General features: G+C 30.8%; 6 protein-coding genes across 15 annotated transcripts in view; 2 read left to right on the top strand and 4 right to left on the bottom strand.

Annotated features, from left to right (window-relative positions):
* The first annotated feature begins 558 nt into the window (after positions 1-558).
* On the top strand, positions 559-7,469 carry LOC143155256 (protein RCC2 homolog). The gene is made up of 4 exons (XM_076327762.1): positions 559-920; positions 4,459-4,699; positions 4,916-5,763; positions 5,863-7,469. The coding sequence occupies exons 1-4, from the start codon at positions 720-722 to the stop codon at positions 6,031-6,033; spliced, it is 1,461 nt and encodes a 486-aa protein (XP_076183877.1). The 5' UTR covers positions 559-719; the 3' UTR covers positions 6,034-7,469.
* On the bottom strand, positions 7,385-8,214 carry LOC143154783 (uncharacterized). The gene is made up of 3 exons (XM_076326746.1): positions 8,038-8,214; positions 7,542-7,935; positions 7,385-7,428 (listed from the first exon to the last, which is right to left on the bottom strand). Exons 1-3 carry the CDS (start codon positions 8,212-8,214, stop codon positions 7,385-7,387), a joined length of 615 nt encoding a protein of 204 aa, XP_076182861.1.
* A 375-nt stretch (positions 8,215-8,589) lies between these two features.
* LOC143154782 (uncharacterized) lies at positions 8,590-9,450 on the bottom strand. Its single transcript, XM_076326745.1, has 3 exons — positions 9,396-9,450; positions 8,877-9,334; positions 8,590-8,784 (listed from the first exon to the last, which is right to left on the bottom strand). Exons 1-3 carry the CDS (start codon positions 9,445-9,447, stop codon positions 8,590-8,592), a joined length of 705 nt encoding a protein of 234 aa, XP_076182860.1. The 5' UTR covers positions 9,448-9,450.
* A 942-nt stretch (positions 9,451-10,392) lies between these two features.
* LOC143154950 (ras-related protein Rab-18-B) lies at positions 10,393-13,492 on the bottom strand. Of its 8 annotated transcripts, none has more exons than XM_076327082.1 (5): positions 13,296-13,492; positions 11,970-12,057; positions 11,773-11,890; positions 10,922-11,239; positions 10,393-10,852 (listed from the first exon to the last, which is right to left on the bottom strand). In XM_076327082.1, the coding sequence occupies exons 2-5, from the start codon at positions 12,044-12,046 to the stop codon at positions 10,691-10,693; spliced, it is 675 nt and encodes a 224-aa protein (XP_076183197.1). In that variant the 5' UTR covers positions 12,047-12,057; positions 13,296-13,492; the 3' UTR covers positions 10,393-10,690. The 8 variants fall into 8 exon arrangements, with proteins under 8 accessions (XP_076183197.1, XP_076183194.1, XP_076183196.1 ...); XM_076327079.1 differs by having other exon boundaries at positions 11,970-12,291; positions 13,296-13,488; XM_076327081.1 differs by having other exon boundaries at positions 11,970-12,110; positions 13,296-13,488.
* On the top strand, positions 12,882-20,977 carry Rhogap93b (MyTH4 and RhoGAP_KIAA1688 domain-containing protein RhoGAP93B). Its single transcript, XM_076327071.1, has 12 exons — positions 12,882-13,283; positions 13,386-13,597; positions 14,690-14,794; positions 15,215-15,353; positions 16,103-16,267; positions 16,335-16,863; positions 16,988-17,542; positions 17,640-18,026; positions 18,284-18,472; positions 18,559-19,418; positions 19,489-19,932; positions 20,005-20,977. Exons 2-12 carry the CDS (start codon positions 13,584-13,586, stop codon positions 20,197-20,199), a joined length of 3,582 nt encoding a protein of 1,193 aa, XP_076183186.1. The 5' UTR covers positions 12,882-13,283; positions 13,386-13,583; the 3' UTR covers positions 20,200-20,977.
* A 351-nt stretch (positions 20,978-21,328) lies between these two features.
* Positions 21,329-24,697, bottom strand: part of LOC143154949 (pancreatic triacylglycerol lipase) — a 74,813-nt gene continuing 71,444 nt past the window's right edge. For all 3 annotated transcript variants that reach the window (XM_076327073.1, XM_076327072.1, XM_076327075.1), the window contains 3 exons: positions 23,455-23,581; positions 22,715-22,930; positions 21,329-22,197 (listed from right to left, as the gene is read on the bottom strand). In XM_076327073.1, the coding sequence (XP_076183188.1) occupies positions 22,086-22,197; positions 22,715-22,930; positions 23,455-23,581 (455 nt within the window). In that variant the 3' untranslated portion in view covers positions 21,329-22,085. The remainder of the gene's footprint in view (positions 22,198-22,714; positions 22,931-23,454; positions 23,582-24,697) is intronic.

The raw sequence follows: 24,697 nt of genomic DNA, 5'->3' as shown, positions 1-24,697 counted from the left end.
TCTAGCTAATTATTTACATTTATTTTTAAGGTTTATTGTTTAGCTTTATTATTTTCATTTAACAAAAATTAAAGTTTATCTCCCATCAGTTCAACATGAATTATTTTCGAAAATCTTTTATAAAATTTAATTCTTGACTATTTCTTCCAGTCAATCTCTTGAATTCCGAAATTCCGAAATTCATAGCTTTAAATTTTGAAAATTAGCATTTATTATTTCTTATATAAACCTAATTTTTCTAAATGTTAAATTTATACATTATAAATTTATATCAATTAGGAGCTTTATCTGTTTTGATATAAATGACAATAAAATATTATTTAATTTATACTATTATACTACGAAATTAAAATTTCGAAAAAATGGTTTCTAACTTTATATTATATTTTATACATACAAATCAAATAGTTTGTACAGATTTAATTTTTGGCGCGTTTTCAGAAAATCGCGGTTCGATTCCCATGTTCCGTGAATTCGAAATGAATGAAACACGGAGCGCGCTCTCAGCGATTTACAATCATAAACTTGAGTTTGCTTTGTACTTATCACTGGAGCATGGTTTTATTATGATTTTTGAGCGCCAGGTGGCCGCGTTTTTGTTGTCCATTTGTCGAACGGTACAGGTCTCAGCGCCATTACATCGATAAATGTCATTGTATCTGCATCCTACAAAACCGATTTTAAATAGTTAATAAATTTTAAATACAAGATCAACCGATATGTCGACTAAACGGAAAAATCCAACAAGCAAGAAGAATCGTGCAAAATCGAAAAAGGTCGAATATGATGAAGAAGACATCTCCAGTGAACATGATTCGGATGTTGATGACGCCGAGACCGGTTCAAATGCTGACGGTGAGGACGCTGCCGAAGATGATCTTACCGATGTCTCCAGTATCCCAGAATTGCCGCCACCTGAGGTGATATTACTTTTAACTTTCTCACATGCTTGTTTATCCCAGGTAGAGAGTATATTGAGGTCTGAAGGATCAAAAAACAACGTTGGTGTTTATAACGGTCATGGGTTTCACAGCCAGGCATTTCCGAAATTGGTAAACAAAATTATTTCAGAAGATCGTGCACTATTATTTATATTATTAATGTACTTTGCAGTTAAAAGTAGTATAAAAAAGTTAATGCACATCTTTCTAATAAGCTTTTGTGCATAATTTTTCTCAATGAGCTAGAACTGTAATGCCTAACTAATCATATAAATTCAATTATAAAATTAGTTTATTCAATAAGTATATTGAAATCTAATTAAGTCTAAAATGTTTGTTTTAGTAAATATTTCAAGTCAGTATAAAATAACTGATTTATGTTGATAACCATAAGTAACTTATGCATTATTTATGAATGTAATCAAAGGGACGTATAATATAATAATTAATTTTATAAAATTATATTTCTTAATCAAAATATGAAAGTTGTTTTTAAGATTTTGATATATATATAAAGTTTTTAAAAGAAATACCCATATCATTCTAAAATGAGAGAATAGTGAAGTTGTTAGATTGAGTTTATTTTTAAATTACACATATTTATAAAAGAAATACAAATATTTTCTGTAATCTTACTTTGAGATGATGAATAATTTAATCAAAAAATTTAATTTCTTATAGTGATATATATCCTTCACTAAGCTAGAATTAAAGTAATTTTTAATATCAGTCTGTATTACAGATAAAGCATTCCAGATTATAACATAGAAAATTCCAATTTCAAATTCTATATGAGAGGATTTTGATTTGTTACTTTTTACCGAATTCAGTTTTACATGTCATTGCATGTAACATGAAAATAAATTTTACATTTCTCATTCAAATATTTTAACTTAAAAAAAATCAAAATTTAAAATTGACTCGATGCCATTACTAAACCTTAATGTTCCTTATCATTTATTTATTCATTTACATTAGTATATAGCTAATATTTACTATTATTTATAATATACATATGTGTATATGTACAATTATTATTATAATATATTTTACAATGTAAATTATTTTTATTACATACACATATGTATCTATATCTAAAATTTAAAAAACATGATCATAGATACCTTATAAACTATTATAAACTATATTACAAAGCGTTCTTATATTAATTTAACAATTAAATTTCTAAATCATGAAATAGAGCCAAGAAAAGAATCAACATGAAATTAATAGGATCCAACTAGTCAAAGTTAGACAAATTTTACAAAATTATTTTGTATGTATCAGGGAATAGGATAAGCTATTTATCATTACACATCTACTCAATGGAGGTAAGTATTAAACAATATGTAAATAAATTTCAGTTGTGTTTACACACTGTGTTAGCAAGAAAATGATTGGGAGGGAAGCATTGAAATTTAATGCATATCTTTAAAATAGCTCAATAAATATATGTGAATGTTAATAAATGAAAATATAAGGAACAATTTAGAAATGGCATTTTATCAGCTTCAAAATCTGATTTTGTTCTTAAATTGAGATATTTGAATAAGAAATGAAATATTTAGTTTGCTATTACATATAAGAGACACAAAATTAAATTAAGAAAAAGACTACAGAGTTACATTCCAAAACATTTAAGCTGTTGTTGCCATATTAAAAGTCACTTTCATTCTATTTCATGTTAATTAAGGACATATATCATGATAAGAAAATTAAATATTTTGATTAAAGTATTGTTTTGGAGTAAAGGCATATAAGAAATTTTCGTTTCTTTTGTCTAGATTTCTAATTTGAAAAGAAAAATTAAGCCGATGTAAGTCATTTACTATAAAAACAGTTGACCATTTATGACTTGTACTTAAAGTCTGAGTTTATTTGAAAAGTATTTACTCAAGTTGTAACTTTCTACAAGTTTTATTTCAAATGATGTACTTTGTGAAATCTAGTAAACGAATTGACCATCTAATTTAATAGTCATTTAAGTGTTGTATGTATCTTTCAATCTCAAACATTTGGTTTGTCTTATTAATCATTACACCAGAAACTACATAAATGAAACATAGAAAATTATATATATTAAATAGGAGTAATGCAGTTATTTAAAAATATTTTATTTAATAACTTTTATATTGTCATATAGGTACTATATTATTTAGCATATTTGGCATAAGTATTCTGATGAATTGTTCCTTTTCTATATAGTGCTGAAACTATTGAAAAAACTTTACATGGTTTTTAAGACTCTTATATTCAGTGACAGCTGATATGGATAAATTTTCTAAAATTACAGAAAGTGTAGAAAACTTCTTTAAGTGAAATTGAAGCTTGGTTCACCATACACAGACTTGATGTCACTTATATCATTTTAAGTAAAACATATTTTAACAGTACCTAAGTAACTGCAAACTTTGGGCCGTGTACATTATAATATTTTTATCTAATTGCAGAATAAAATTAATATGATTCAAACAAATTTTTAGTTAATGGCTAATTTGTATAAGAATGGACACAAATAATTTTTTAATTTAAGTACATCTAAAATATTGAATATATGTATTCAGTTTTTAGAACAAGTGATGAACAGCCTGATGTATTATATTTTGTGCTGATTGAATATCAATACTCATTTGTATTTAATACATTACCAAATACAGAATACACTATTTTCTATTCAGGATTTGATTAGTAAAGAATACTGATATTTAGTATCAAATGAAAAATATATTATTTTTTTAGGTTGTGTGCATGTGGTATTAGTTTGTTACTCATCAGTTTATGTATAAATGAATAAATAAATTTAAACACTATAAATTATTTAAAAACATAGATACTATAGAAATTATTTAGAAATTTATGAATATATCAACTTTTCAGTATCTTTTAGAAATTTACCAATTTAATAATTTGTTTATTTATAAACTTTTGATATAAAGTTTATGAGTTTATAAAAATGTATATCATTATAATCAATTGTTTATAAATTTATACAAAATCGATACAGAATTTATGAACTTTATAGGAATTAATAATTGTGTACAAAATTTGTAAAAGATTTATAAATTTATAAATTGTTTGTAAATTTGAAAATTTATATAAAATGTATACTATTGTAAAGCTATTCATTTTCATAAAATTTTAAATATAAACATGACATTAATAGCATACACATGACTATGACACATTTTAACTATTCTAATAAAAATTTATTCATTGTTCACGTATTTGTTATTTTTATTCAACTGTTGAATATGAAATGGTAATATACTCTAAATTCATTGATCAGACAATTATGACATACATATATAAACAGAATAAAAGTATTCTATACTTGCACAGCTACTAAATACAACAACCAAATATTTTTAAGCATTCAGTGGGTTTAGAATACAAATCAATACAGTATTTGTCATTTAGGTTGACAAATTACGTTGTAATTATGATTTGAAGATTTTTGATAAATTTTTTTAAATAGTGTTTCTGTATTCACCAATTTGGTCATACATATTTGTTGCAGGGTGGATGGGGTAAACCTGGAACATTGCTCATGTGTGGTCTCACAAATTGGGAGATGGCTGGTCGCAAAGCCCCACCAAAAGGAGTTAAAGCTAATGTGGGACGCAGTTTATGGACACCACATACTTTTAAAAACCTAAATGGTGCACGAGTCAGATTGGTTGCCTCTGGTCCAGCTGCTTCTCATAGTATTATCGTTATCGAAGATAATAGATGCCTTGCTTTTGGTAGAAATGATAAAGGTAAATGAATAAAAGGTAATCAAGACTTATCTCTAGAATTAAGTACTCTGATGTAAGTAAATGTACTTCAAATAAATTTAAAATTTAAAAATTGATTAAGCCGCATTATTTCTAGTGGTATCAGTTTAAAAATTTTTAATACAATATTAACACAATATGATGATATACTTTATTAACATTAAGATTTTATACATTTTTATAAAATAATTTTTACAGGCCAGTTGGGTATTGGTGATACTAAACGTCGAGATGAGCCTACTGAAGTGACAGCATTGAAAGGACATACAGTTATAGCAGCATCTTGTGGTCGTAATCACACCTTATTTTTAACAAGTCGTGGCATAGTTTTTGCTGCTGGAGACAATAAATTAGGTCAATGTGGCATTGGAAAATCTGATGCTTATGTTGTCTCTGCCACTAAAGTAAAATATTCTGGTCCACCTATAGTGAAAGTAGGATGTGGTGCAGAATTTTCAATGGTTCTAGATATTAAAGGTGGTTTACACTCATTTGGAAGCCCAGAATATGGCGCCTTAGGTCATAATACGGATGGAAAGTATTTCATAACAAATACAAAAATGGCGTTTCATTTTGAGAAAGTGCCTAAGAGAATCGTTTTTTACGTTGAAAGAGCAAAGGATGGCCATGTTACACCTTTGGATCGCGTTCAAATTACAGACTTCAGTTGTGGCCACTATCATACTGTCGCGATTGATAGTAAAAATCGTGCATTTTCTTGGGGATTTGGAGGTATTGGCCGTTTGGGTCATAATGAACAAAGAGATGAGTTCGTGCCTCGTTTAATTAAGTTTTTAGAACCACCTAATCGCGGTGTTAGAGCCGTGTATTGCGGTAGTACTTATAGTATTGCCATTAATGTCCATGGAACAGCTTTAATGTTTGGACAAACAAAACGTACTGGAGAAGCCAATATGTATCCAAAACCAATTCAAGATTTGTCTGGCTGGGAAATTCGATGTGTTGGTTGTTCACAAACTAGTGTAGTAGTTGCAGCTGATGATTCGGTTATTGCTTGGGGCGCTAGTCCAACATTTGGTGAATTGGTATATAATTTTATAAATAATAGATTTATTTTAGAATACAAAACATATACTTTTGAACACTTTTAAATCAAGTTTCTTTTCCTTAATTAATTATTTTAGGGTTTTGGTGAAATGCGTAAATCCTCAACCACTCCAATGGAAGTGAAAGCAGTGGAAGGTTTATACATTACTGCTGTTACCTGTGGTGTTTCTCATACGCTTATGATTTGTCGAGATGAATCTGAAGAAGAGAAAACTAAAATCAACAAACTTCAAATATATTCAGTTTAAATCGCGTGGTTTGCACTCATATAAAGCAAAAGCTACCAAATTACCACATCGGCATGCTAAAAAATTTTTCTGTGTTCATCGCAATCATTATTACATTTATGATCAGATTATAAACAAAAAATACATCATTACATTTGACATAAGTTATTTCAATGACTAACAGCATAAATTAATCCCTTGACGCTGGGCTCCATATCTCGTACGAACTTGATTTTTCATATGTCGCTGATGTTAGTAAGAGATATGGATCTATGCAACTGGCTGTTTGCAGTGTCTCTGTACTGATGTAAACAGCAACATTATAACAGCATACTCTGGTATCTTGTCGCTCAAATTCTCGCCGGCGCCACAGTTGAATTTTTGTTTCTCGTCTACTGTCGTCAAGGGATTGAAAGATCTGTGAGCAGCTATTAATAGACTGCGAAAAACGTCCATACAAAATACAGACTTAACTATTACTTTACTATGTACTTCCACCTTTACTTAATGTATGAAGGAAAGTTTACCATAATAGGGAACCCCATTCTGTTAGTAGCTCAGGATATAGACCAAACGAATAGATGCAAAAATATATTTTGATACGTTGCTATTTTATTGACATACTCTCTATCTTTGTCCAGAATGAAAATAGTTGACATGTATGAAGAAGAGTGCTGGAAACTGGAAAGGAATCGCTATAGGATTCATTAATTAATGTCTTTATATTTTTATTTTCCTTTTTAATCTACTATATGCAAATAGTCTGTACATCATTGATTCATTACAGTAGTACCTGAATCATTAAATCTGAAGAAATCATTTTTCTATTTTATATACGAGGATATTTTAGAAGTGGTTGTGCGAAAATAAGCCGTATTTTATGCTTTAAATAGTTAATTTTTTTTTATAATAAACACAAAGAATATCATTAATGTCAATATTTTATAAACTTAGTATTTCTTTATTTGAAGTCACATTTCATCTTTTGATATTACAATGGACAATGCTTCCATGAAACCAGCATTGTTTATCATACTTTTTAACTAAGGATTGCTTTACAGTTACACAAAGAAAGTTTTAGCGAAGAGTGTACATTGTTAATTGTAATAAATATGGTCTGAACGCCATGTATTATCAAAACTCGTGTATACGCATTTGTATTTAAGGCTGTCCATGTCTCAGTAGTAAATATAATCGAAGTTTTATATATAATTTTATTTTAGATTTACTGATAATATAACAAAAAGATTAATGAAACTCACAATAACATAATTTGTTCATATTCTTTAAGAATTACAATTAGGATCACTGCCATGATGTATTTAGAGTATATTCTTTATTGTGATGTTAAATATTCATTCCGTTCCATGCATTAATTTTGTGTGGTTACTACACCATCACACTGTTTTAGTAAACCTGAGACAAGTGTACAAGGCGAATTATAAAATAAACGAATTTTTTAAACAATTTCTATTAAAAAGTGTTCTGAACATTTATGTTTCAATAATGCTCTTATTCTTTAATAGTACGTTCTAAATGTGGAAGCGATATACATTTATCATTTTTATCCAACATATTGATTTTACAAGTACTACACATTTGTGGAAATTCGCAAATTTCGTGTTTTCTTGACATACTTTTATCTACTTCATTGATTTTACAAGAACTACACATTTGTGGAAATTCGCAAATTTCGTGTTTTCTTGACATACTTTTATCTACTTCATTGATTTTACAAGAACTACACATTTGTGGGAATTCGCAAGTTTTGTATTTTCTTGCCGGCCTTTTTATACACTTCCAACATCTTTGTTTAATACAATGTAATTCCTGATAATCTTTACAAATAGTACAGGGAATATTTTCCATACTTTTCTCATTCAAACTTTTAACTAGTTTTTCTTTTTCTAAAAGTCTTCTCAGCTATTTAAAAACATTAATACATATTTTATATTGCTATATTATTTTTTCTAAAGTAAAAGGATTATTTTCTAAATATTGAAAATTATTATAAACAGTACTAACACTAAATTTATGGTCCATTGTTACTGTGGCTGATGCAATAACTTTATAAATAGTATCCTTTTTAGTTTGTATAACATTATCATTTTTCCAATGCAGTAACTGATACGCCATGTAATGTATTGGATCTGATGGTTCATATTTTAGAACCTTGGCCATTGCCCATGATACTGGCACCATGATATTTTTTCTATCATTACAAAAAATTAAAGAATAAAGATGAAGTGATAAAATATGGTTGTACTAAATAGGCATGGAAAAACATTTATAAAACACTTGGAAAATAGAGTTATAAATGTTGATGGCAGAGTGGAAGGGATTGACTAATTCTTCAACAATTGATTTTGAATTAAGTGCATGATTAAATAAAAAGTTGTGAATAATGTGCATAAAGTTTAAAGTATGAAAGTAATCTGTGGTACATGGTATAATTTAGTGACATATAGATAAATAAGAGAGAGAAAAGTAAAAAGTTGAAGAAATAGCATACACAATTTTTATATACTCTTGACTATTGTATTTTATCATTTTAGATATCTGATAATTGACAATCATTTACCTTAAGTAATCATTTCTTTGTACAGTTAATTCTTCTGCTACAAAGTGACATTGACAAGTGCATTGTTGAAAATCTAGTGTATCATTGAGAGTAGAAGTACTTGAATTACTCCTTTTGCAAACATTTTGCATTATTACTAAACTATTAGTATTTTGCTCCAACATAGTTAAATTACATTCACATATTATTTCCTGTATGTCATACATAATATTGTATATAAGAAAGCAACAGTATTTAGAATGAAAAAGTTTTGAATTGTTTATTATTCAAATCATGTTTAGACCTCCATATTCAAATATGTTTCTTTCATTTCGTTCAATCCTAGGTTGATCATTATTTGTTCAATTTCTTCATCAATGCCATATTGTTCTACTAATTGTATAACACCTTCTTCTATTCCAATATGTTTCAAAAATTGGATTATTTTTGGCATAGCATGATTAATAGAAGATTGCCAATTTATTATTCCAGGTACATCAATACCATTTAACAATAAACGACAAAGGATATTTGGACTTTGATAGTCTACTCCAAATACAATGATATGCCAACACTCTGATTCATTTAAACCTGTAGCTCTCAAATTCGAGATTAGTTCGCTACTGAATTTATTTGACCACATATTTTTGATTTCCAACATGTATGGATCCACTTTAAAACTTTTGAAGTAAAAGAGTTCGTTAGAATTAAGTCTAATTAGCCCAAGTTTCATTGCTTTTATAATAGCATGTGTAGTCATACCTAAAAATTAGTTTAAATTAATTAAGAATTTTTTATTTGTCTCATAAGTAAAAATTAGCACCCTCTTTTTGTAACGTTTTCAAAATCTGTGTGCTGTATAATCCACTCTGCATAGTGATCCATAATCGTCTATCATTTATAGTATTAGTAAAGAATCGTTTTGAATTCAATTGATTACGAATATATTGTTTGAGTTTGTATGTAAGTAGATTTAATAATTTAATCCTGCTCCACGTTCCATATATTTGATGTTCCTTGTTGGTCAAAACGATGTCTAATTTAGATTTATTTAATGTTTCTTGTGTAGATAAACATGATAAAGGTGTAGAAAAGAATTTTCTATAAGTATTAAAAGTTTTAAAATAGAAAATACATGACTCAATTTAAAATTTAACAGAAACACTTCAGGTTAATTACAGTATTATAATTTTACCTTACACTTTTTGTATAATCATTACTTTCCTTTTTATTCATGTAATATTGATCAACAGATATAAATTGCTTCATGTTTAATTTATATACATATAAATCAAATTAATTTTCAAAATAAAATAAGAAAGTAAAGAAAAATATTTTAACAGGCAATTGTTTGCCTTCAATTCATTGATACAAGTTACCACTTGTATTGACATATTGTAAATAAGATATTCAAATTATTTAATACAAATTTATAATAACTTAAATATATTAAGAAAAAATACTTCAAATACACAAAATGCTTTATTTACGAACAAATACATTACAATAGCTTTGGCTATAAGACAACTAAATACATACTTTACATTCATTCTCTATGAAATAAAAACACATAACAATAAAAGAACAAAGAAATTTATAAATACATTGTTACATTATAGTACGTATGTATGTATAACGATATGTATTACATTCATAGATTGTGCAAAGTAATGTTTAAACGAATTAACACACGAATAAAAAAAATATACTATTTTAAAGTATGTTAACACTCATACAAAAATGTAATCCATAGGAATTAATAATACAACATTTGCTTATAATATTAATGAAGATCTACCAATATTTATTAATCATTGAAATATGCACATATGCAAGATATATTTACATGAATACAAATTCAGTATTACAAATACTCATACAAAATTTAATCAGTTAACAAAGAATTATAACTTAAAAGCAAATTCATATATATCTTTGATACACATGTAAAACATTTCTTTCCATGACATATACAAAGCAATAATGTGCTGTATTATTATTCATGTTTGTCATTGAAATTCTCACACTTCAGTATCTAATTTTCAAACAGAGTTTAGATCATATTTAAAGTGTAGCTTTCTTTGAATCGTCACCAGCTGAATTTTATATCACAATTAGTTAAAGCAGGTTGCAATAACAGTTTGAATATGACTCATTTAATTGAGAATCGTTTGTCAATTGTATTCCTCTGTGACCTCTATGTCTTGCTCCTCCCATGTTACCATTACCATATGATTTAAGAAGTGCATGCCGATCCCAAAGACCTGGGGTTTGTATAATCTGCAAATAACATTAAATGTTTCAATGCAATCTAACTCATAATTTCCACTACATTAAATTATAATGTACCTTTTGTACAAGTTCTTCAAAACAACATTTAATTCCATCTGCTGTTTTGGCACTACTTTCAACATATAAAGTTTGATGTCTTCTAGCAAACTGTAAGCCTTCCTCTGTACTTACTTCTCTGTTTGGCAAATCTATTTTATTACCTACTACCATTTTAACAATGTCTGTTTTATTACAATAAGTATTTAATTCATTGAGCCATGTTACCAATTTCGTAAAAGTACTTCTATCTGTAACATCGTATACCAATATAGCACCTTGACCATCTCTGTAATAGCTGGGTGTTAAAGTACGAAAACGTTCTTGTCCAGCTGTGTCCTATAATGAAATTTTGATAAGTTATATTTGCGCAATTTATACAGTAATGCCTGTTAAGGCATCGATTTTTGTTTTTTATATTGCAGAAAGACTATCCTCGCCAATTCTTACAATTACTAGCATGGAGATAGTAATAATCAATAATAACACAAATTACTAATGAGTTACAAAAGTAGAAAAGTAAAATTTGTATATTTATAACTTTATTATAAAACTACTTTTATTGAATTCATAAAGGTTTTATAATAAAACTGATACATCATATGAGTCTACTTGAATTATTTTAAGTTTAAGGAATATGTAACTGATTAAGGGCAAAGCAGGCATCTGACAATCAAATTTTAACTATATCCAATTAGCTCTTAATTTCCCACTTGCTCTGCTTCCTCTTTCATACTCTGTTCCCCAATGAAAACATAAACCTGAGTGAGATAGAGCACTCAAGTTTTGTTACTAGATGTTGATCCTTTTGCAACTTGACAGACATCACTGTATGTAAAATTTGTATAATAAACTTAATTAAAACAGCTAACCCAAATAGCAAGTTTCACTGTATTGCCATCAATTGTGATCTGTTTAGTTTTATAATCCATACCAACTGTGCTCTGCATTTTCTCATAGAATTCATCTTCTGTGAATCTAAGGATAATACTAACAACAAAGGTCACAATGTAAATTAACTAATTCGTATTATATTACAAACAACTAATTAATTTTTTCTGATAAATACCTTGACTTCCCAACATTTGATTCGCCTATCATTAAAAGTTTTAGTACTGTTAATACATCTTGGTCCAAGGTATCCATGTTTAGTACCACTATGACGAAATTCAATACAGATATCCAATGTTTTTATTTAGCTTCTGCAAGTCTGTTATAATTTAAATACAAATGTGAATGGAGACCTTAGTTAAGGTTCAAGCAATTTGAAATGCATCAACTTTCCTTAATATTTCCATTAAAAGAGAGCTACTGAATATTTCTGAACTTTTATTCAAACTGTTGTGAATTTGTTAAGTTCCTTTATAAATGCAGAATAGAGTAGAGCTAATCTAATTGGGAAACAAAGATAGTACATTCTTTGATAATAATACAGAATTGTTAACTTTATTTTAAATAAAAATAACCTAAAATTATTTACTAGTTTATTTAAATACAAAGTTTATAACACTAGTTTTATTGCAATGATGAAACAGCAGCAACAACAAAACAGAGGCAAACTTAGTAAATTTTGTTTATAGAACAAAAGAAAGTACAGCAATTGACTTTGTAAAACGATAAATTAAACAAAAATTTATTTAATGAAAGCTTACGATAAGAGTAATAACGTCATTTGTATTTAACACACAATCTCATAATTTTTTGCAATCACAAAATTGCAACTCACAATACGCTATTGTAATATGATCTACGTAATAGAAGGGAAACATCTAAACGATTAGGATAGTTTTCGTAAAATTCCATAGATGTCGCTTCCACTTGTTTTTGCAATTATTGTATTAAACAGCATATTTTAGTAAAGTGTTAGTTCATACGTTCATTGTTCTATTATATATATTTAAAAAACAACGAAAGTTAAGTAAAAGCTGATATTGACTTTACAAAACAATATAAGCGATTATTTGAGTAACCTCAAACATTCAAATAAGTATTGTTTAAAAATGTCATTTAACATTTGCTATTCATTTTTAAGCTGTTTGTGTACATTTTTATAACATAAATAATGATTTATCAACTTCTACAGAATTAAATTAATAATTAAAGAGATTTGTCAGTTAAATTATAAATATAGAATTTAAGAGATATGTCCGCCAATATTCCTAACCTCAACAATGTCTACGTTATTGAGTATCGAAAGATAAGAGTTTTGTCAAAACTGTCAGCTTCGAATAATGTCAATTCATATAATAGTACTTAATGATATTTCTCGTATAATATAATCGATGTTCTTTCCGGCATTAAACTCGGTAAATACCGTGACTAAAAGAAGTATAATGCATCGAGTACGCCATCCGTGAACGGAATACAGTTGTGAATTCATTTTGTAAGTACTCACCGATGGAGTAACACTAGAGTATATGTGTCTGCAAGTGCATCTTTGGGCGTGCTTAAAATCTCAAATAAAGTAAGTTTTCGTTTCCTATAGTGGCAGACAGATAAAACGAATAGAACAAAAAAGATGGCCGCCGGTAGGCTGCCATGAAGGGGCTGCGTCTCTCGTGCTCGTGGAAATGGGACGTTGCGACATCGAAGTGTCACCGTCGTGCTTGTGAAGTGTCACAAAGTGTTCTCGAAGTGACGTGCAGTGTTTTGTGTCGCTCGAGCTCGAGATTGATTCTCCGGGATGGCATCTGATGGGTAAGAAAGAAATTTTCTGCTTCTAGGGAAATGGAAATACGACAAGCTACAGTGGCTATGTTTCGCAGATCGATAGTGAATTTTTTTTCCCAGCGACCCGTCCCAGTTTTCGTGGGAGAGAGCTTCGTCGTGTTCTCCTCAAATACAATTGTGCTTTCATACATTTAATAGTTGCTATATTAACTGGGTGGGTCTTCTTCGCGATTCTTTCCTGTTTGCACCTCGTATGCGTTATCGAACTTGTGTTCCTGCCTTCTGTCCGTCTTGTCGCTACTTTCATTTTTTTTCTTTGTATACCACGATGTATGTATGAACAAATTTCTGCTGCCTATTTCAGTTAATTAAACGGATAGCATGACATCAGACAGTTGCTCGTATTGCAGCTAGCATTCCTATCAATTTATGGTTATAGGGGTGGGGGTGAACACCCTTTTATTACGACGAAACTACATGGTTTTAAATGTTTCTCTTAATCGGTTTAGTTTTTTTTTGTAATGTTTTATAACAGTTAATTTGTTGATTTTCGAATTATTATATACGGAAAGAGATTTTGATAAAGTACCGTCATCGTACTTCGTTCTGCTGCAGATTCGGCAGAATGCTATTGATTAATTATTTATAACTTACAGTGTGAACTTGTCTTGTTTTCATTGCTTTAATTATTGAAAATGTATGAATACGCTGTCTCATTAATTGTAAATTGTCGCGTGTTCTATCTTTACTTAAACTATGTATTAAACGTGTTCCTGCTATCTACATTTTTCTCACTTTGTTGTACTATTTTTAGAATTTTTAATTATAGTAATAAAAAGGAGTAACAAATTTATCTTGTATTCACTCTGTATGCTATAACGATTTCATATACTTATAAGGCACTTTACCAGTTTTAAATATTATAGTTTTTTATTACATTAAAAATTAAAATATTGTTTAAATAAATTTTTGATTAAAGGAACCTAAGTGTCACACAATAATATAAAACTGTTTTGTTTAGAGTAATGAAAAGCAATTAAAATTTATAAATAAAATTTGTATGTACATTAATAATATATAATCACAAAATAAAACATTGACAAATTTCTATAATTACAGTAGAATGGAATGGGTGGAAATTATAGAACCTCGCACCAGAGAGCATATGTATGCCAATCTTACAACCGGAGAATGTGTATGGGATCCTCCACCTGGTGTACCAGTGTAAGATATAGATATTTTGTCTTCTGCGAATATTTAAAAAATTATCATAAATACAAACAATACATTTGTCTTGAAAAAACATTTAAATTACAGCTTAGTTTAAATTATTAATAGTTTAGAGACAATAATATTATAAAGCTAACTTTCCCAATAAGAAGGACAATTACTTGTTTAGGAACAAGTTGTCTTTCTGATCTAATTAGCTTGGTGAAAGTTATTCTCATATAAGGTTTTCCTTCTATAATGTAGGAAGCATTTATAATTGACAAGATTTCTATTTTGAAGCTTGCTTTGAATTTAAATGTTCCATGTGGCCTGAATTTTAGATATGATCAAAATGAATTCTCTTGTGAAAATTTAATGATTTGTTCGATACTAAATATTTAGGTGTACAGTTCACTGCTGTGCTTTTAATTACAGGAAAAAGACAGATAACAATCAGTGGTGGGAATTATTTGATCAAAATACTTCACGTTTCTATTATTATAATGCAACATCCCAACAAACTGTGTGGCACCGTCCGAGTGATTGTGACATCATACCTTTAGCAAAGCTTCAGGTGAGTGATTCATTCTTGATAACAAATATTTTATTTGAGGGGGTATTGGCATTAAGAGCACTCTTTATATAGTACTAGAAATTAGTTGCGTTATGAAAATGTTAAATTTTAAGCAATAATAAAAACCATTGATATTATATATGTTCACTTATTGGGGATAATTTTTAATTTATTAGAAATATCAATTTTGTTAACTGTAAAACTACACGTAATGATTTGTAAGTATTTCTATACTATCACACATCAATGTAACCACTCTGTAGAGTATTGGAGATATAAGTGTGCAAGCTGTCTGCTCTCCTTTGGGCTATAAATAGACATTTGTAGCTAAGAGAAAAAACTCTGGTTTACATTATACCATACAAGCCTGAAAATCTCTTAAGATTACAATATTTAATGACATTAAAAAGTATAACAACAATAAAAATACTATCTGCAAAGTAATTAATAAATTACATAAAAGTTATATTTCCTATTTAGTTTGTTGCATAGATAATATATTTTATCTATAAAAACAGCTTAAATTTGTATGCCAAGTAAAAGTGTTTTAATATTTATGCATGCATGTATTCTTTGTAAAATTTTAACAAGAAAACAATATTCTACTGGTATCTTTTTATAATATTTTACTTGTACAAATAAAAGTTATAATGTCATTAGTATCAATAATTATTCAGTTAGTATTACAAATTAATATAGAGAAATTACTGTATTTTGTTATGCAAATGCTTATTCAATATGTATGGTAGACATTGAAACAGAATACAGAGCCAGCAAGTAGCAGTGGAATTAATATTCAAAAACCAACCGAGCCAAGAAAGAAAGAATCTGTATCAACACAGACGCAAACGCCTTCTGTTAGTCGATCAACGCGATTTAGTCATCAAGAAAGTTCTAATTTGTCTTCTTCATTGGTAAGTTCTCTGCTCTAGGAATGTTGTATGCTAGAAGACAAACATAATGTATTCTTACTTATTATAGCAAAGTGGTAGTGTAAATAAAACACGAACATCTGGCGTTGGTGTGGATCTTCAAACATCTCCTCCTTCCCCATCGCCATCTTCAAGACGACATCATCATCATCATCATCATCACAATAACAGGCATCATAGGCATCATGAAGTACCCACAGCGCGCCGCCAACATAATCATTCTCAGGATTCTGGACGTTCTAGTGATAGTTCTGTCTCACATAGTCGAACATCCTTGGAATCAACTGGGTATCGATTATTGGATTCTCCACACCGGCATCATCATCGGTCTGCTGCTCAAACACCAACCAATCAAGCACAATCTTCGCCCAGACAGCACAGTGGTACTTTGGAAGCTAGAGGACACAAAAGTGGAACTCTGGAAAGTGTAAAGAATCAGAAGTCGGTACCGTTGGGTGAACCACCACCGTTAGGTTTATCTCTCTCAACGAGTACTCCGCTTTTCAAGAAGAAGACATTTGTAGACTCACAACGCGAGTGTAGGGCAGGGAATTTAGAGTTGGAGAAGAATAAAAATGGTAAGAATGTGAGTTAATATTCGTAATTCTTTAAGATGCACAGTGTTTGTCTGAATTACTAATGAGAATACAAATAAAAAAAAAAAAAAAAAAAAAAACTTTACTTACATCTTTAATATTGCAGGTAGAGAAAGTAGTAGAGGTTCATATGGTCCTGAACCAAGTACTTCACCATATCGTGATTCATTGATGGAATCTAGAATATTCAGGCAAGAAATGCCTCCGTACCGTCCGCCAGAAGTTCAATTGAGTCATAGTTATAAATCACAGGGTGAAAAGTATGGCTCCCTGGTGGAAAGTAGTAACCGTTATCATAGAGATAGGGAAAGGGAGATTCATCATAGAGAAAGAGTAAATAGTTTGGACAAAACAAACACATCAGCCTTTTATCCAAGTTCCATGCATCCGCGTAATATGAATAAGCAAGATAATACTGGTAGTATAGGAAGAAGGCATCATGGATGCTCAGTATCCCTTTCGGAAGCGAACGTTAGAGACATGTACGGCGGAATATTGGCGGAACGGAACGAACCGTCTAAAAGCCTTATAAGGGGCACAGGTATATTAAGTAATGCATCGAAACAAAGAAGTCTTGAGGTTGCAGAAAGAGAAAGGGAACGCGAACGTGATAGAGAAAAAGAATATAGAAGAAACACAGCTTGTAATAATTCGTTGGATTGTAAGTCAATTCTATAAACGTTAATTATGTATTAGTCTATTTATAATTTAGTTTATACTTTATTTTACATCGTTTTTACGATATATATTTCTTTAAGGTGGGCCGCAGCCATTGGCTCGCAGTTACAGTTTTGTACAACAACAAAAACAACAACAAAAGTTGCAGCAAATGCATCAACAGCAATCAAGAAGGAGAGATAGAGACGATGACTCTATGCACGAGCGTTATTTAATAAGTCAAAGTCATGAGCAACCTAGACAAAGGCTTAGCAGTAATACTAGTAGTAGCAATAGCAGTAACAGTAGCAGTAATAGTGCCGTAGGTGAAGAAACAGAAGGACTTACAGAAGGAGACGACGGCAAGAAGAAAAAAAGTAATGGTAATCCGAGTCCACCTCCGTCTCCATTTTACGGAAATCTGTTATCTGATGCTGATCACTTGTTGCCACTTCAGCATTATATTCTTCAACAAGCAAAACTCTCAGGCGAGTAAACATCTCTTGATTCATATTGAAACCAAAATTATAGATGAGTTACTGCTTGACTATCCTTAACATTGAATCTTTCGTGTCTTCACGTAGATATATTGCAAACACATACTTTCTGTCTCGAAGAATTACGTTGGTATGGTGTAAAAGTAGGAATTGTGATTGACGTTCACAATTGGAGAAAGGGCCATGAGCGGTCAATTAATTTTGATCCAATTGTAATACCACTGTTAATAAGTTTTTCAATTTTATAGGTTGTTACAAGTTTGGGGATCCTTTGCTGGTAGAAGAAGCTGATGATTCCTTAGATGAAGAAGGTGGGAGAGGTGAAGGTATTGGTGGAAGAGCTGACGACGATTCCGACGATCAGTTTGCAGATGATGAGGCAGCGAGCAATCAAGGTGATTCGTCTAGCCAAGAATATCTTGAAGATCACTATGCAGGTTAATTGTTATTTATACAGAAATTGGTTTATGTATATCGGTATACGTACAAAATATTAATATTATATTTGCAATTGTTATCATAGATTTGGGTAATTATGACACAGCAGGCTTAGCGACTTACTACAATACTGCTGATACACTTACGAGGCCACAAGTACGACCTCCATCTCCACCAAATATCGCTTCGCAGCCAGAAACACGAGATAGTGTAACAACTACGAGACAAGCAACACTTCCAGTATCTACTATAAGTTCTGTTCCTACCATTGGTACCGGAGTTGATAACACTGACACAGATGAAGCGAGACGGAATGTGGACAGTGCAGGCGGTGGTGATATTGAGAAATACGCACAAGATAATCTTAATTTGAATTGCGGTAGACCGAAAGGATTGAGATTGTTATTTCGGAAAAAGTTCAGCGTCCGAGACATTCTTAGCTGGTCGAAAGATCCTATACCGCAGCCTATGCTTGTGGTCGTAGATGGTGAGAAATTACTCAAGCGGGAAGCCTGTAATTTGTTTAGATTGGTGCAAGTGTACATGGGTGATCGGAAAACTAACGTAGGAATGACATTAGACAGTGTAGCTACGGATATTGTAAATACTGCATTTTCTAAACCACCATTGCGAGATGAATTATATGTCCAGATATGTAGACAAACCACAGAGAATCCACGGAAAGAAAGTTTACGTAGAGGTTGGGAATTGATGGCTGTATGTTTGGCTTTTGTGCCACCTAGTTCTACGTTTGAGCCTTATCTCGAAGGATATATGAACAGACACCGTGATCCTAATTTTCAATTCCCAGAAGTAGCTAAGTGGCCGATTCATGTACAAGTTAGTCATTATGCAACTGTCGCTTGTCGACGACTACAACGAATTGGTGCACATGGTAAACGCCAACCTCGCAAGGCTACTATAGAAGATATTGATCAAGCAAGAGTATGTTCTTTTATTATATACTTTTGTTTTTGCGAAATAATTATTGATTTGTTTCTTTTGTTTACTGTAGATTCAAATTTTCCGGGCATCCATGTTTGGAGCAACACTTTCGGAAGTGATGGCTCTGCAAAGAGACAGATTCCCTAATCGAGAGTTACCATGGATACAAACTACGTTAACGCGTCAAGTGTTGGCGCGAGACGGTATCTTGACCGAGGGTATTTTCAGGGTATCCGCGGATGCAGATGAAGTCAGTGCTTTAAAAGCATGCTTGGATAGGTTTGAGGATGGTGCAATTTTGGCAGCTTCTCAAGATGCACACGCGCCTGCTTCTTTATTGAAATTGTGGGTTCGAGAACTCTACGAACCTTTGATACCTGATTCCTTTTATACGGAGTGCGTATCGATGAGACATGACGATGCCGAAGTTTCTGCAGCTAATGTTGCCGCGCTTGTAGATCGACTACCTGATTTGAACCGTCGAGTTTTGTGTCACCTAATCTGGTTTCTACAGGTGAATATTTTTAATTACCGTTTCCCTATTTTCGATTATGTTTATTACAACATACAAAACATTTGTTTCTAGATATTCGCGAGACCTAAAGTGGTTGCTCGTACTAAAATGGACGCAAATAATTTAGCAATGGTGATGGCACCAAATATATTGCGGTGTACCTCTCAAGATCCCCGCGTGATCTTGGAAAATGCACGAAAAGAAATGGCTTTTGTTCGTACTCTTATCGAATCATTAGAAACTGCTTGGGTCGATGATCTTCACTGACCTATTCTATTGCGCTAGAAGAAAGAACGCTCTAGACTACTATGCCAAATGAATCAGTTGTATATTCACAAGTATTGTTAGTTATTTCACTGTTCTCTATTATCTTCACCTTGTTTGGTCATTATCACCAATCCCATAGTCCTATGAATGTTCGTAATGGTAATTTAGTGCTAAAGTCTTACCAAGCTAATCACCAGTCCCGCTCCTCGTTTTCTATTTATTATTTATATACAAATTATATGTTATACAGATAGAGATTATTAGATTATATTATGTATATCACTATATATAATATTACATACAAGGTGTCCTAAAGTTATGGGAAATGTAGAAATCGAAAAGTCCTTTAACTTTTGTAATTTGAAGCTTCATTTTTGAAGATATAAGCAAATAAAATTTAAAGGTCTTCTGAGATTCTCTTTTTAGAGATTTGAATACCGTATTCTGGAAACTAGACTTTAAAATTGTAACTGCTTAAAGAAACCTTGAAAACAAAGCTTCGGATTGCAAAATGGTGCAGGACATTTCGATTTCTATTAGTACGAGAAATTTGCATGTTTGGACTTGTCCCATAATTTCCGAAAACCTTGTACTTTACCAACCCTTGTTACCGCGTTAACCAAACGCGGACGGCTTTTTTACTCGATTATTGTTGAATCTCGTGTAAGATAAAAATCATGTGTTACCGTGTATAGCTGCACTCCGCGATGATCATTTTGTATAAGCGACGAATTGACGTGTACAACGTTTATCGAGGAGTAAACATTGCAAAAGATTAGCAAGCTGTACAAGTGTGTTTCTTTTCCCGCAGCCTTTGAATATTTTTACGGAAAAGATGGTTATCATTTTTTTATAAGAATGTATGCCGTTAGAAATTGCGACTCTCGCGAACTACGACGCTGTCATTGTGTATAGCATAACAAATTTATATTTCACATTTGAAATATGTTCGTAAAAATTTTTTCTAATATTTAAGACATTTTAACAATATGCTGTACACAAGTTATTCATATTTGTTTACAGCCGTTTCCTTATTCCTGATTTGTACAATTTTTAATCGAAAGTTACCCAGTAAATTATGTATTAAATATAATATTTAAATTATAAAAAGAAAATATCACAAACGATGTCGCAACAGATACTGTTTTTATGTAAATATCGTATAAAAATTAGTATAGTAATTTTTGCCAGAAACCGATGGTAATCACTCGCAAAATATCTGCTTTCACACTACTAACTAATTATCTTAGTTACATATAACCAATTTTATATACAAGATGTACAAAGTAATCGGTCGTATTAATACTGCTGCAGATATTCACCTATTTTACACATTACACTTTCTTCGATTTAAGCTAACATTGCTTCCTTGGGAAAATATCTGAATATTTTTTTGAAACAGTGATCAGTTGAAATTTTTGTAAAAGGATTTACTATAAAAATACTACTTCGTTACTTTTTAATTCTTGTATGAAAAATTTTCTATGCCATTTGACAATAATTACATCAATGTTTTGCTTTTGAAAGAGAATATTACTGTGTATAATTTTGCTTAATTTTATATTAGAAATTTGTGAGATAATTTCTTTTATACATGTAACATATAAATATTTTTTCAAACGAACTCTTATTGAAAGTATATTCTTTTGCATATAGACACTGCTTCACGTTTTAACCAAATGTAACATTTACAAATACGTTTAAAATTAAAGTATTGTAAAGTAAGATCACTACAAGTTGAATTTGTCTTAATAGATACTATACAATTTTAATTGTTCACGCTACAAGTGTTTCATTGTTATATTTTCTACAGGAACAGTATTCATCGTATCAAGTACCTTGATCTAATAATCAAAAACACTTTTTAGTCAATTTAAGGTGCTGTGTCAGCAGTTATCGATGAATGATGCTGTGGATCCACTAGCAATTTCTGCGTACTCCTGTCTGCTCGCTGAACAAAGTTTTCCGGTGAAGTCTGCTTCTCTTTTTCTGCATATACTGAAATAGTATAATCTATGCTATTTAATTCAAACACAGTCTTTATAAGAGTATATTTTAATAGTAAAGAAATGATGCGAGGAATCTTATTGAGTTGTAGAGGTTCTCACACTGGTAACACAATGTCTAGTGCCTTTTCTAATATATAAGAAGGCTGTATGTATAGTGTTGACTATTAAAGTATATGTTTCTTTGAATGTGTTCAATTGTTATGGATATTGAATTAGTAAATCACATGTTAATGTTTTTAAACATAATAATAGCTTTTGGTGATATTTAGTGCGAATGTTTGTTATTCACATCTTCGTATAATTTTATGTACATACATGTTTTTATATATTAGATATGAAAAATAGGTTGAATTTTTTTGAAAAGCCATGCGATACTCTGCTATTCAAACGCTTAAGATCACCTACAATCTATGATACATGTATAAGCATTATTTTCATTCTGATTTTATTTATGAGATGATCTTTTATAGTTTTGTAAAACATTTACGTTCAATCGTGAAACTTACCCTCTGCCTGGAAGCTCCATAATGTCAACGGTAACGCTATTCACGTAAAGCCGATCATTACACCAGAAAAAGCACAGAGATCGCGGCTGCAATACGTCCATGTCGTATGTCCATGAAAGTTCAACTCGCCTGATTTTTCCAATTTCTCCGGTCGCCCCGGCTGGATGCGTGACAACCATTCGTACTGTCGATCCGTGTTCCAATTTCATGTAACCGCTACAAATTGTGGTTGAAAGCAGCAGTAAAATTTATCTTTTCGAAAGTATCACTTCCTTTTGGAGAATATTTATTATCACTTTGCAAGTGGGGACGCTACGTTACTTCGAAGATGGACAATTTCTAATCTAACTGGTTTTTAAGCTTACTAATTTTAAATACAAACGGTTGAATATATTTAATGTTCAAAAGAAGCATTATGTTAAGGCGAAACATATTTTTAGTTTGGAGAAAGTATGTTCGTAAAGAAGTTTCGTGAGTCTAGAAATTTGGAAGTCTTATGGTTTGATGGCCTGGCAATCTGTAAATCGAGACACCTGAAGGTTTGATAGTTTGGCGATTTAAAAGTCGAGGAGTCTGAAAGTTTCAAGGTTCGATAGTTTAACAGCCGGAAGTTTGAAAGTTCAACATTCTATTCGTTTGCTTTTGTATCCGCATCGAGAGAACGATGATCATTTCGACTCGTAAAAATTCGATTAGAACGAGTTTAACGATTTAAGGTACAAAGTTAGAAAAAGAGTTACCTAGGAGTGAGATCGACGTCACGTATTATACTATTATCGGCGTGAAGAGTAACTTTCATGAAACCTTGAACCCAGCTTTCTGCAGTCGGTGGCCGTGCAAGATTGATAGTAATTCTATAATGTCTCCCTGAAAATAACCAGAATTATCGAAGAATTAATAAAATTCTAAGTAATTGGAGTTAAAAAAGAAATGAAATTCCAAGTAATTGTTAATATTGTTAACGAAGAACGATTGCTTTCGAGAAAGTAAAACAGATCCGCTGTTATAACGTTGCAAGTAACGTAGTAATGCATTGTATCTGTGTAAATAAGCGGAGAACAATGTTTCTCTTCATGAATAAAAAAATGTAAACGAAGAATGTGCACATTTTTTTTTTCAATTTATCGTTCCATTTTCAAAACCCACATTTAACGCTGAATTTGATTTATATTAATTGGGACATCGTTGAGAAATAGAGGATGGCTTAAACGTCGTTGAAAAATTATTTGAAAATTGATCGATCGGCGAAGTTGCTGCTGTAAGTTTCTAATCGATATATACACATGTAGGACAGAGTTAAATTAGTCTCGGGGCACATAGCAATTTTCTTGGCGATGATAAGAGAGTGAAAGCAGACTGTCGCAATTTATGATGTTAAATAATTGCACAAAACCTATATTTGAACGATCGAAAAAATGCTTAATCTAACTATAAAGATTCCCTACGGGGATAAGAAACTTTAGATATCGGGATGTTTGAAAGTTACTGCTTTGAAAATATTTAACACGAACCTTGGTGACTTGTATAACGACGACAACTGGTATTTCAGCCAGTTTTACAATTCTGTATTTTTAGGAGACATTTACGGAATTTCTGATGTAACTTTTACGTAATTATACGACAAATATACTTTTCTCCTTAACTGCAGACTACACGAGGAGCTCTTGTACACTTTCTAATGTTCGTTTTGCGTGCTTACCATTTACTATAGGCTTTTATCATTTATTAAAGATCGATTAATAATAATAGCAGTATCGGTTAATAATGTCAGAGATCCCATGATGTATGGCTTATCACCGACAAATAAAGGATTTTTCATTTTGGTTGCTTCGTATTTTTGCTTTCAAGAAGTATAGTATTATAAAATATAACAATATCGTAACACGAGTAAATTTATTTAGTCAATCAGTATTCGTGCAAGTAGATAAGGTGAGTCATAAGAAAGAGAATTCCGAAATATCTTTGTTATTCATCGTGTTAAAA

The sequence above is a fragment of the Ptiloglossa arizonensis genome, chromosome 2 (assembly GCF_051014685.1).
Source record: "Ptiloglossa arizonensis isolate GNS036 chromosome 2, iyPtiAriz1_principal, whole genome shotgun sequence".
NCBI classification, from domain to species: Eukaryota; Metazoa; Arthropoda; class Insecta; order Hymenoptera; family Colletidae; genus Ptiloglossa; species Ptiloglossa arizonensis.
The sequence above is the reverse complement of the archived record's forward strand: the minus strand, read 5'-3'. Positions and strand labels throughout refer to the sequence as shown.